Source organism: Martes martes (assembly GCF_963455335.1).
Source record: "Martes martes genome assembly, chromosome: 1".
Classification (NCBI taxonomy): Eukaryota; Metazoa; Chordata; class Mammalia; order Carnivora; family Mustelidae; genus Martes; species Martes martes.
Window position 1 is genome coordinate 88,368,534 of NC_137888.1, and position 12,397 is coordinate 88,380,930.

The 12,397-nt window shown below is 34.8% G+C and overlaps 1 protein-coding gene across 2 annotated transcripts in view; it reads right to left on the reverse strand.

The window, feature by feature from the left end:
- The window catches only part of SI (sucrase-isomaltase), a gene marked incomplete at both ends in the record, with an annotated part of 93,988 nt that overhangs the window by 24,772 nt on the left and 56,819 nt on the right, over positions 1–12,397 (reverse strand). For both annotated transcript variants that reach the window (XM_080810249.1, XM_080810248.1), the window contains 2 exons: positions 7,175–7,291; positions 10,784–10,846. In XM_080810249.1, coding sequence (XP_080666375.1) covers positions 7,175–7,291; positions 10,784–10,846 — 180 coding nt within the window. The remainder of the gene's footprint in view (positions 1–7,174; positions 7,292–10,783; positions 10,847–12,397) is intronic.

A 12,397-nucleotide genomic window follows, 5' to 3' on the forward strand; every position in this document is an offset into this window, starting at 1 on the left:
AATACAGTTTACACACAGAATATTTATTTCATTTTTTTACTTTTATTTTTTAAGTGTAGAATTTAGTGATCCATAACTCAACTACAACACAAGTGCTCATCACAAATGCCCTCCTTAATAGTCATCACCCATTTAAACCATCCCTCTGCCCACCTGCCCTCCAGCGACCCTAAGTTTGCTCTTTGCAGTGAAAAGTCTTATGGTTAGCCTCTCTTTTTTCCCACATATTCATCTTTTACATTTCTTAAATTTCACATATGAGTGAAATCATATGGTATTTGTCTTTCTCTGACTGCCTTATTTCACTTAGCATAATAGTCTCTAGTTACATCCATGTTTTTGTCAATGGCAAGATTTCATTTTTTTCTTTGTGGCTGAGTAATATTCCATTGTGTGTGTCTATATATATATATATATATATATATATATATATAGACACACACATACCACGTTATCCATTCATCAGCCAATGCACAACTGGGCTCTTTCCATTATTTGGCTATTGTTGATAATGGTGTTATAAATATTTGGGTGCATGTATCCCTTCAAATCAGTATTTTTGTATCCTTTGGGTAAATACTTAGTAGTGCAATTGCTGGATCAGAAGATAGGTATATTTTTTAACTTTTTGAGGACTCTCATACTGTTTTCCAGTGCGGGTGCACCAGTTTGAATTCCCACCAACAGTGTAATAGGGTTCCCTTTTTTCTACATCCTCACCAATACCTGTTCTTTCCTATGTTGCTAATTTTAGACACTCTGACAGGTGTGAAGTAGTATCTCATTGTGGTTTTGATTTATAGTTTCCTGATACAAAGTGATGTTGAGCATCTTTTCATGTTTCTGTTAGCCATTTGTTTGTCTCTTTGGAAAAACTTCTGTGTCTTTTGCCCATTTCTCAACTGGGTTATTTGTTTTTGGCGTGTAGAGTTCGGTAACTTTGTTATATATTTTGGATACTAGCCCTTTATCTGATGAGACATTTGCAAATATCTTCTCCCATTCCACAGGCTGCCTTTCAGTTTTGTTGATTGTTTACTTTGCTGTTCAGATGCTTTTTATCTTGATGAAGTCCCAATAGTTCATTTTTGCTATTGTTTCCCTTGCTTCAAGAAAGAAGTTGCTATGTCAAACAGGTTGCTGCCTGCATTCTCCTCTAGAATTTTGATGGTTTCCTGTTTTACATTTATGTCTTTCATCCATTTTAATTTATTTTTGTACATGGCATAAGAAAGTGGTCAAGTTTCATTCTGCATTTTGCTGTCCATTTTTCACAATTTCATTTGTTGAAGACAGTGGCTTTTTCCATTAGATACTCTTTCTTATTTTGTCAAAGATTAGTTGATCATGTATTTGTGTGTCCATTACTGGGTTTTCTTCTGTTTTATTGATCTAAGAGTCTGTTTTTGTGCCAGTACCATACTGTTTTGATTACTACAGCTTTATAATAACTTGAAGTCCAGAATTTTGATGCCACCATCTTTGGCTCTATTTTTCAACATTCTTATGGCTGTTTGAGGTCTTTTCTTGTTCCATATAAATTTAGGATTGTTTGTTCTAGTTCTGTTAAATATGTTGGTGTTATTTTGATAGGGATTGCTTTAAAAGTGCAGATTGCTTTTGGAAGTATAGACATTTTAACATTTGTTCCTCCAATCCATGAGCATGAAATGTCTTTTCCATTTTTTTGTGTCCTCTTCAGTTTCTTTCAAAAGTTTTCTATAGTTTTCAGAGTACAGATCTTTTATCTCTTTGGTTAGGTTCATTCTAGGTATCTTATGGTTTTTGGTGCAATTATAAATGGATTTGATTCCTTGATTTCTCTTTCTGCTGCTTCATTATTTGTGCACAGAAATGCAACAGATTCCTATACCTTGTTTTTGTATCCTGTGACTTTACTGAATTCATGAATAAGTTCTGGCAATTTTTTGATGAAGTCTCTCAGGTTTTCTACATAGAGTATGAAGTCATCTGCAGAGGGTAAAAGTTTGACTTCCTCTTTGCCAGTTTAGATGCCTTTTACTTCTTTTTTATCTTACTCCTGAGGCTGGGGCTTCCAGTACTATATTAAATAAAAGTGTTGAAAGTGGATATCACTGCTTTATTCCTGACCTTAAAGGAATAACTCTCAGTTTTTGTTCATTGGGGATGTTATTGGCTATGGATTTTTCTTATATGGCCTTTATGATGTTGAGGTATTTTACCTCTATCCCTACTTTCTTGAGGGTCTTTATCAAGAATGGATGTTAGGGGTGCCTGGGTGGCTCAGTGGGTTAAAGCCTCTGCCTTCAGCTCAGGTCATGGTCTCAGGGTCCTGGGATCGAGCCCCGCATCAGGCTCTCTGCTCAGCAGGGAGCCTGCTTCCTCCCTCTCTCTCTGCCTGCCTCTCTGCCTACTTGTGATCTCTTTGTCAAATAAATAAATAAAATCTTAAAAAAAAAAAAAAAGAATGGATGTTATACTTTGTTAATGTTTTTTTCCTGCATCTCTTGGGAGAATCATATGGTTCTTATCCTTTCTTTATCAATGTGGTGTATCACATTGATTGATTTGTGAATATCGAACCACCCTTGCAACCCAGGAATATTTCCCACATGATCATGGTGGATGATTCTTTTAATGTACTATTGGATTCAACTTACTAATATTTTGTTGTGAATTTTGCATCCATGTTCATCAGGGATACGGTCTGTAATTTTCATTTTTAGTGGGGCCTTTGTCTGGTTTTGAAATCAAGGTAATCTTCACCTCATAGAATGAGTTTGGAAGTTTTTCTTACATTTCTTTTTTTTTTTTTTTTTTTTTTTTTTTTTTTTTTTTTTTTTTTTTTTTTGGAATAGCTTCAGAAGAATAGGTATTCTTCTTTAAATGCTTGGTAAAATTTTCCTGGGAAGCCATCTGGCCCTGGACTCTTGTTTGTAGGGAGATTTTTGATTACTGATTCAATTTCTTTGCTGGTTATAAGTCTTTTCAAGATTTCTATTTTTTCCTGTTTCAGTTTTGGTACTTTATTTCTTTCTAGGAATTTATCCATTTCTTCCAAATTGCCCAATTTGTTGACATATAATTTCTCATGTAATTATTGTCTCTTATAATTATACTTCTGTGGTATTGTTCTGTTGGTTGTTGTTTTTCCTCTTTCATTTGTGATATTACTTATTTGAGCCCTTTGTCTTTTCTTTTTAATAAGTCTGGTTTACCAATTTTATTATTTTTTTCAAAGAACCAGCTCCTGGTTTCATTGATCTGTTCTTCTGTGAGGTTTTTTTTTTTTTATTTGTTTGTTTGTTTTTATATTATTTATTTCTGCTCTAATATTTATTATTTCCCTTCTTCTGTTGGCTTTAGGCTTTATTTGCTTTTCTTTTTCTAGCTCCTGTAGGTGTAAGGTTAGGTTTATATTTGAGACTTTTTTTGCTCCTTGAGGTAGGCTTGTATTGCTATATACTTTCCCTTTTATGATCACTTTTGCTGCATCCCAAAGCTTTTAGACAATCTTCTTTTCATTTTCATTTGTTTCCATGTATTTTTTTTTATTTCTTCTTTAATTTCCTGGTTGACCCATCATTATTTAGCAAGATGTTCTTTATCATCCCTGTATTTGAGGTCTTCCCATTTTTTTTTTTTTTTTCCCTTGTGGTTGACTTCAAGTTTCATAGTGTTGTGGTCTGAAAATATCCATGGTATGATCTTAATCTTTTTGTACTTGTTGAGACTTGCTTTGTGACCTAATATGTGATCTATTCTGGAGAATATCCCATGTGCACTTAAAAAGAATGTGTGTTCTGCTGCTTTAAGATAAAATGTTCTGAATATATCTGTTATGTCCATCTGGTCCAGCGTGTCATTCAAAACCATTTCCTTGTTGGTTTTCTGCTTAGATGATCTGTCCATTGCTGTAAGTGGGGTGTTAAAGTCCCTTACTATTATTGTATTATCAATGAGTTCCTTTATGTTTGTTATTGTTTTATATATCTGGATGTTTCCAAGTTGAGGATACAAGTATTTACAGTTGTTAGATCATCTTGTTGGACGAACTGCTTTATTATGATGTAATGCCCCTCCTCATCTCTTCTTACAGTCTTTGATTTATAGTCTAGTTTGTCTGGTATAAGTATGGCTACTCTGGTTTTCTTCTTATGCTCATTTTCATAATAAATATTTCATCATCCCCTCACTTTCAATCTGCAGGTGTCTTTAATTCTAAAATCCAGCTAGCATAGAGATGGGTCTTATTTTTTTGTTTTTTTGTTTTTTTTTAATATGTTATTTATTTATTTGACAGACAGAGAGCCAAGCAGAGAGCCCGAGGCGGGGCTCGATCCCAGGACCCTGGGATCATGACCTGAGCTGAAGGTAGAGGCTTAACCCACTGAGCCACCCAGGTTCTCCCGGGTCTGTTTTTTTTTTTCTTTTTGACACCATATGTCTTTTGATTGGAGCACTTATTCCATTTACAGAGTAATTACTGATAGATGTGAATTTAGTGTAATTTTAGTACTTGTTTCATCATTGTTTCTGGAGATTTTCTCAGGACCTCTCTAGTATTTGTTGCTTTCCATCTTTCCCATTGAAACCCCCTTTTTGATATTTCTTACAGGGCTGATTTAGTGGTCACAAACTCCTCTAATTTTTGTTTGGGAAACTCTTTATCTCTTTTTTTATTCTGAATGATAGTCTTGCTGGGTAGAGTATTTTCACGGGCAGATTTTTCCCATTCAGCACACTGAATATATCATACCACTCTTTTCTGGCCTGCTTAGTTTCTGTGGGTAGATTTTCTGCAAACCTTATTTGTCTTCCCTTGTAGGTTAAGGACTTTTTTTTCTCTTGCCGCTTTCAAGAGTCTTTCCTTATCTGTGTATTTTGCAAATTTTACTATGCTATGTCTTGGTGCTAGCTGGTTTTTGTTGATTTTGATGGGAATTCTCTATGCCTCCTGGAATTTAGAAATCTTTTTTCCTTCATAGATTAGAGAAGTTTTCAGCTATAATTTCCTCAAATAAAACTGCCCCCACTTTTTTTCTCCTTCTGTGACTCCTATGATACAAATGTTATTATATACCATAGTCACTGAGTTCCCTAAGTCTACTTTCATGATCCAATACTTTTCTTTCCCTCTTCTTTTCAGCTTCATTATTTTCCATAATAGTATATTCCATATCACTTATTCATTCCTCTGTTTCTTCCATCTTGTGGTCATTACATCCAGTCAGTTTTGAATCTCAGTTATTGCATTTTTAATTTCAGCCTGATTGGTTTTTAGCTCTTTTATCTCTGAGGTATAGTTGTCCCTGATGTCTTTTATTCTTTTCTCAAGCCCAGCTAGTATCCTTTTATTGTTGCTTTAAATTCTGGATTAGACATATTATTTGTATGTTTTGATTAGACCCCTGGACCTAAGCCTTTGTTGTTCTTTCTTTTTGGGATGAATTTCTCCATCTTGTCATTTTGTCTAGCTTTCTGTCTTATTCTGTGTTTTATGATAGTCTGTTATGTTTCCTGTTCCTGAGAATAACAGATTTATGAAGAAGAAATCATATAATGTCCAAGGTCTTGTGTTCAGGAAGTGTCTCTGGTGTATGCTGCATACACTTTGCTGCTGTGTTATGGCTGCTCTATCCCTCAAGTCAGTTCTCTGTGGAGTTTTTCCTTGTCTTCAGTGGGGAATGTTTAGACCTTGGCCAGAGTGTGGTGAGTTTTAACTAGGTGAGCTTTGATCTGCTTGTTAAAAAAGACTTGATGTTATTTCCATTAGAACTGAAGCTTTACAGAACTCTATGGTCAATAGACATGATGCAGGCAGGGGTTCGTGCTGGTCTTCTGGGGGAGGGGCCCACTGCATTGGTTCTTAGGCATACTTGCCCAAGAAAAGCAGTACCATTGGAGTGCAGGGAGGATAGGACTTGGTGTAAGCACTGTAAGCAGTCATAGTTGGCACTGTGCTATTTACTGAGGTTAGTTTATGCTGAGGGGCAGGTCAGAGAATTAGCACCAGCCAACTCCTTTGTCCCTAGAGAGGGGAGTTCTGCTCCCCTCTGCTGTCAGGGAGACCCTCTTGGAAGAGTGAATAATTTCTCCTCATGTGTTCTAAGCACTTTTTAAATTTTTGTTTCCATACTATCTGTGTTTACACTTAGCAGGTATCCCTGTGCTACATTGAGGGGCAGGAGGGGTAAATGGTGCCTGCCAGCTCTTATGTCCTCAGAGAGACAATATCACCCTTCTCAAATGTGCTCCAAGAAGAAGTAACAGCCTCTCCCAGTGCATCTTAGGCAATCCTGAGATCTCACCATCTGCCTCAGGGTTATCTGCCTGACTTTTCTCCAGGGATAGGACAGCACTCTTAGGATTCCATCCCAGACACACTGTGGACCTCTAAAACTCCAGTCTTCGAGCCCTGCTGGTTGCAAAAACTCATGGAAACTCATTTTTCCAGCCAATGGCTTTGGGGAAGTGTTCTCCTTGTGTGATCCTGTATGCTCCTCTCTGTTTTGTCTCTCTCAGAAACCAAAGCTCCCTCCCCTCAACAGCACCTGTGATTGTTTCTCCCCCAAACCACATCTCTGAACCTCCTGCCTTCCACAATGTGGCCTCTTCTCTACCTCTAGTTATACAGTTTGTTCTGTCAGTCCTCAGATCAATTTCTTGGGTATTCAGAATGATTTGATATCTATCGAGTTGTGTTTGAAGGATGAGGCAAGCCTAAAGTCCTCCCAATATTCCACCATTTAGCTCCTCCCCCTCTTACTACCAACATTTTAAAGTTACATCTAAAATTAGGAGATTGTTTGAACAGTAATTTGCTACGTTTGTAAGAGATTACGATTTCTTGTTCTAATGACTGAAAGTTACGTGAGATTTATTCCTACATTGAATAAAAATAAAATAAATGTTTATAAGCATTTATAAATAGTTATAAAGAGGTTTTTTTTGGTTCCCTGGTGAAGCTGAAACTTCAGAAAATAGCAGCTGTATATATAAAATAAATTGCTAACACTGTATTTTACAGTTCTATGAATATGGAAAGGCCTTTCTATGGAAAAATGAGTGGGATATTTTCAAAAAAATACTTTGTTGGAATTATTAGAATCTAGCAAGAATTCTGCATAATAACTACATAATAAATAAATCAATAATAACTTAAAATATATATTGTTTTATGTTTACTTACAATCCACAAACCATCAAACCTCATCTGGTTATTGTAGAAATCTAAAATTTCTCTTGCCCACCACTCTGCTGTGGCATTCCTGAAAAAGTCTGGAAAAGCTACATGAGCTCTGGAGGCCTGTAAAAACATGTAGAAAGTCAGAAGAGAGACCATGCATGTCTAAGACATTTACCTGTCAGATTCACAAGCTGTACACAGGTGATAATGAAGGCAACCTGATCCCAAATTTAATTGCATGCATCTGTATTATGTTTCTCTAACCAAAACAACAAAGAGTAAAAAATAAAAAGAGAGAGAGAGAGAGAAATATACATGGAGACAGAAGGGAGAAGCCTTAGGGTCCTTATAGATTGTCAAAAAAGAAAAAAAGTTCACAAAACACAGATATATACTTTCAGTGCTTCTTAGACTATTAGAGAATTTTTTCTTTGTATCCTTAAAGTCCTATAATGCAGATTTACTTTTGTGGAGCATGATAGGAAAGGAAAAGGCTTTGGTTTAGTCTGTTCAATTGGATTAAAAAAAAAATTGTTTACCCAGCTTTCTGCCCTTCTAGGATCAATATATTGCTTTACCACCCCAACCATTTGCCTTTCTCTCTCACATCTAACCATTACCACCTCAGCAGAAAAGAAATGATTTACTTCTTTCCCTACCAAAAAATTCTCTACTTGTCAGCCTACCTATATATATTATGAGATCAAATCCTGTGTGCTAACAAATGACTGACCTTCTGTAAATAAATGAATTGTCTGAAAAACATGGCATCACTTGCATGCTTTCCTGTCACACTTTAAGTCCATGTAATAACTGCCAGAATAGTCTTACCAGTGTATAGAGAAAATGAAAAGGGTAGGGAACATAGGGATTTACAAAACACATACAGTACTGGCACAAAAAGACCCATAGATCAATGGAATGGAATAGAGAACCTGGAAATGGACCTTCAATTTTATGGTCAACAAATCTTTGGCAAAGCAGGAAATAATATCCAATGGGGTGGGGGGGGGCAGTCTTTTCAACTAATGGTGTAGGGAAAATTGTACAGCCATTTGCAGAAGAATGAAACTGGACTACTTTCTCACACCATACACAAAAATAAATTTAAAATAGATGAAAGACCTAAATGTGAGACTAGAATCCATCAAAAATCCTGGAGGAGAACACAAGCACAGCACCTTCTTGCTAGGCATGTCTCCAAAGGCAAGAGAAACAAAAGCAAAATTGAACTATTGAGACTTCATCAAGATAAAAAGCTTTTGCACAGCAAAGGAAACAGTCAACAAAATAAAAGGCAACCTATGGAATGGAAGAAGATATTTGCAAATGTCTCACCAGATAAAGAGCTAATGTCCAAAATATATAAAGAATTTACCAAACTCAACACCCCAAAAACCAAAATCCAGTCAAAAAATGGCCAGAAGACATGAACAGACATTTCTCCAAAGAAGCCATACAAGTAGCCAACAGATACATGAAAAGATTTTCAACATCACTTGGTATCAGGGAATTACAAATCAAAACCACAATGAGATATCACCTCACCCTAGTCAGAATGGCTAAAATTAACAAGTTAGGAAACAACAGATGTTGTCAAGGATGTAGAGAAAAGGGAGCCCTCTTACACTGTTGTTGGGAATGCAAACTGGTGCAGCCACTCCGAAAACAGTATGGAGGTTCCTTAAAAAACTGAAACTAGAACAACCATATGACCCACCAATTGCACTACATGGTATTTATCCAAAGGGTACAAACACAGTGATTCAAGGGGACACATGTACCCCAACATTTATAGCAGCAATCTCCACAATAACCAGAATATGGAAAGAGCCCAAATGTCCATTGACAATGAATTGATAAAGAAGAGATCATGTACATATACAATGGAATGAATATTCCTCAGCTATCAGAAAGAATGAAATCTTACCATTTCCAATGACATGGATAGAACTTGAAAATTTAAAAACTCTCAACAAATTAAGAATAGAAAGAAATACCTCAACATAATAAAGATGATATATTAAACACCCCCAGCTAATATCATGCTCATTCAGAAAGAAAAAGTTTCTCCCTCTCTCTTCCACACACATGTACATACACACACACTGTTAGAATTAATAAATTAAATAAACTTATGGAATGTAAAATCAATATGCAAATATCAGTTGCATTTTTATACACTAACAAGGAGCTATCAGAAAAGTAAATTAGGAAAATAATCCAATTCACAGCAGCAACCCAGATAATAAAGTACTTTGGAATAAAAGTAAGGAAGTGGAAGACTTGTACACGAAACTACAAAACTTTGCTGAAAGATATTGAAGAAGATACAGACAAATAGAAAGACATTCCATGTTCATGGATTGGAAGAATTAATATTGTGAAAATGTCTTAACTACCCAAAGCAATCTGTAGATTTAATGCAACCTCTATTAAAAACCCAATGCTATCTTTTACAGAAATATAAAAAAAAAAAAATCTACAATTCATTTGGAATTACAAAGACCTTGAATAGCCAAAATAATCTTGAAAAAGTAGAGCAAAGTTCGAGGAATCACACATCCTGATTTCAAAATATACTCCAAAGCCACAGTAACGAAAACAGTGTGATACCAGCCCAAAAACACACATAGACTAATGGTGCCAAATAGAGATCATATAAATCAATCCATACATATATAGTCAACTGATCATTGACAAAGGTGCCAAAAATATACAATGGATAAAGGATAGTGTCTTCAACAAATGGTACTGGAAAAACAATATACATATGCAGAAGAATGAAATTGGACCCTTATCTTACATCATAACACAAAAATCAACTCAAAATGGAGTAAAGTCTTAAACATAACACACGAAATTGTAAAAGCTTCTTGGAGAAACCAAAGGGAAAAAGCTTCATGACATTGGTCTTGGCAAAGACTTTATAGATATGACACCAAAAACACAGCCAACAAAAGCAAAAGTAAGGAGGTGACTACATCAAACAAAAAAGTTTCTTCACAGCAAAGGAAACAAGCAACAAAGAGAAAGGTAATCCACAGAATAAGAAAATATTTAAACACCATATATCAGATTACATGTGAATCTCCAAAGTATATTAAAAAGTCTTACAACTCAATAGAAAAAAAAAAAAAGAAAGAAAGAAAAGAACCCTAATAAACTGCTTAAAATATAGGCAGAGTCTTGATAGACATTTCTCTGAAGAATGCATACAGATAGCCAACAAAGTAGATGAAAAGATGCCTATATTCACTTATCTTCAGGGAAATGCAAAAAAACACAATGAGATATCACTTCACACCTGTTAGGATGGCTATTATCCAAAAACAAAGACAAGAAATTGTGGAAAGGATATGGAGAAATTGGAATCCTTTTGCACTGTTGGTGAGAATGTGAAGGGGTGCAGCCACTTAGGAAGCTGCATAGATATTCCTCAAAAAGTTAAAAATAGACATACCATATGATTTAAATATGTTCTGGTATAGAAAATTTTAAAATAAGCCATCAGTTTTTTGAAGAAAATACTCAAATTGGATTATTGGTCAAAGTGATCATTAAATCCAAGTGCTGAATTTCTTTGTTATGTAATCAGTCAAGTAAACTTACATTAACAGCTTCATCTTCCGTTAGACTTTCATCTATTGTTATATTGGGCAAATCTGGCCAAACCTACAGAGAAAGAAAAAATAGGAAAATCGTTGAAAATAATTTCAGTATGGTATGACTATGTTGTAAATAAAGTATAATAGGGTTCTTAGGGTTCTGGAGGCATATTATTATTATATCTTGAAATCCCCAGACCAGTAATTTTTTCAATTGTTTTTTTTTTTCAGTTTGTGTTTTGTAAATGTAACATTTGCAAACCATTCTCATATTTCACATTAATTTCCTCTTTAATATGCCAAATAGGAAAAATAATGCCAACCTTTGTAGTAGGTAGTGATATTAAAACCAATGTTTGTAACCAAAAGTTCTACTCAGAAATAATATGAAGGGGGCACCTAGGTGGCTCAGTTGGTTAAGCAACTGCTTTTGGCTCAGGTCATGATCCTAGAGTTCTGGGATCGAGTCTCGCATCAGACTCCCAGCTCTGTGGGGAGTCTGCTTCTCCCTCTGACCTTCTTCCCTCTCATGCTCTCTCTCTCCCTCAAATAAATAAATAAAATCTTAAAAAAAAAAAAAAGAATATGAAGGCACATACTAAATTTAATTTAATGTGGTATATTAAAACTGTTTCTATAATTATTCCAGCATTAAAATCTAAAAACAATAAACATTTTTATTTAAAAGGAATTGACGATCTGAGTTGGATGATGCCATGCTAAGGCAAACATTTTCTTTGTTTTCTAAATTAGTACTAAATACTCCTCTCGGTCTCTCCATATCCTCATCCCTATCCCTGCTTTCCCACCTACTAATGTTTTCCTCTACTCAACCACAAACACACAACTTGAGCCCAAATTCAATCGTGTTGAAAGCTCTGAGAATTTGAATCTATGTTGTAAAACCTACATAGTTCCATATAAAAAAAAATGTACTTAATTCCCAAGGACTAATTACCTACAAGAGATTAGTTGTGGGTGGGAAGTAGTTCACTAAAGGAATGGAAAAGAAGATAGAAATCTGAGAAAATGTATAGACATTTAGAATGAGAAGATAATACAAAGGAAAAAAAGAAAAAAACTTTCTATGGTCAATATGCCATACTCTATACTTTCATGTTTCTTAAAATGTTATGATTTCTCATTAAGTTTATCATAGGATTTTTTCTATTTTGTGTTAATTTTTAGTTTTGAAATATTTTGACTCACAGAAAAGCTACAAACATTATACCTAGAGATTTGTTTTTTTTATATCCTTTCCTCTGTTTCTGTTTTAACAGAATTAACAAATTTATAACCTCTCTACAATCATCAAAACCAAGAAATAGGCATTGATACAATATTTAAGTAATCTAGAGGCCATGTGTGAATTTTACCACTGTTATCACTAATATGCTATTTTTGGTCCAAGATGAAAAAAAGGATTCTATATTATATTTCATCATGTCTCCCACAACGGAGTTCTGTTTTTGTTTTTCATTCTAGTTAAGACTATTGGATTTTTTGTTTGTTCTTTTATAAGTAAGCCAAATCAGGATTTTTCTATAATATGTCAATATACCCAGGTCCGAATATTATTGTTTAAATGAAATACAATAAATTATAATCCTTGTTCAAG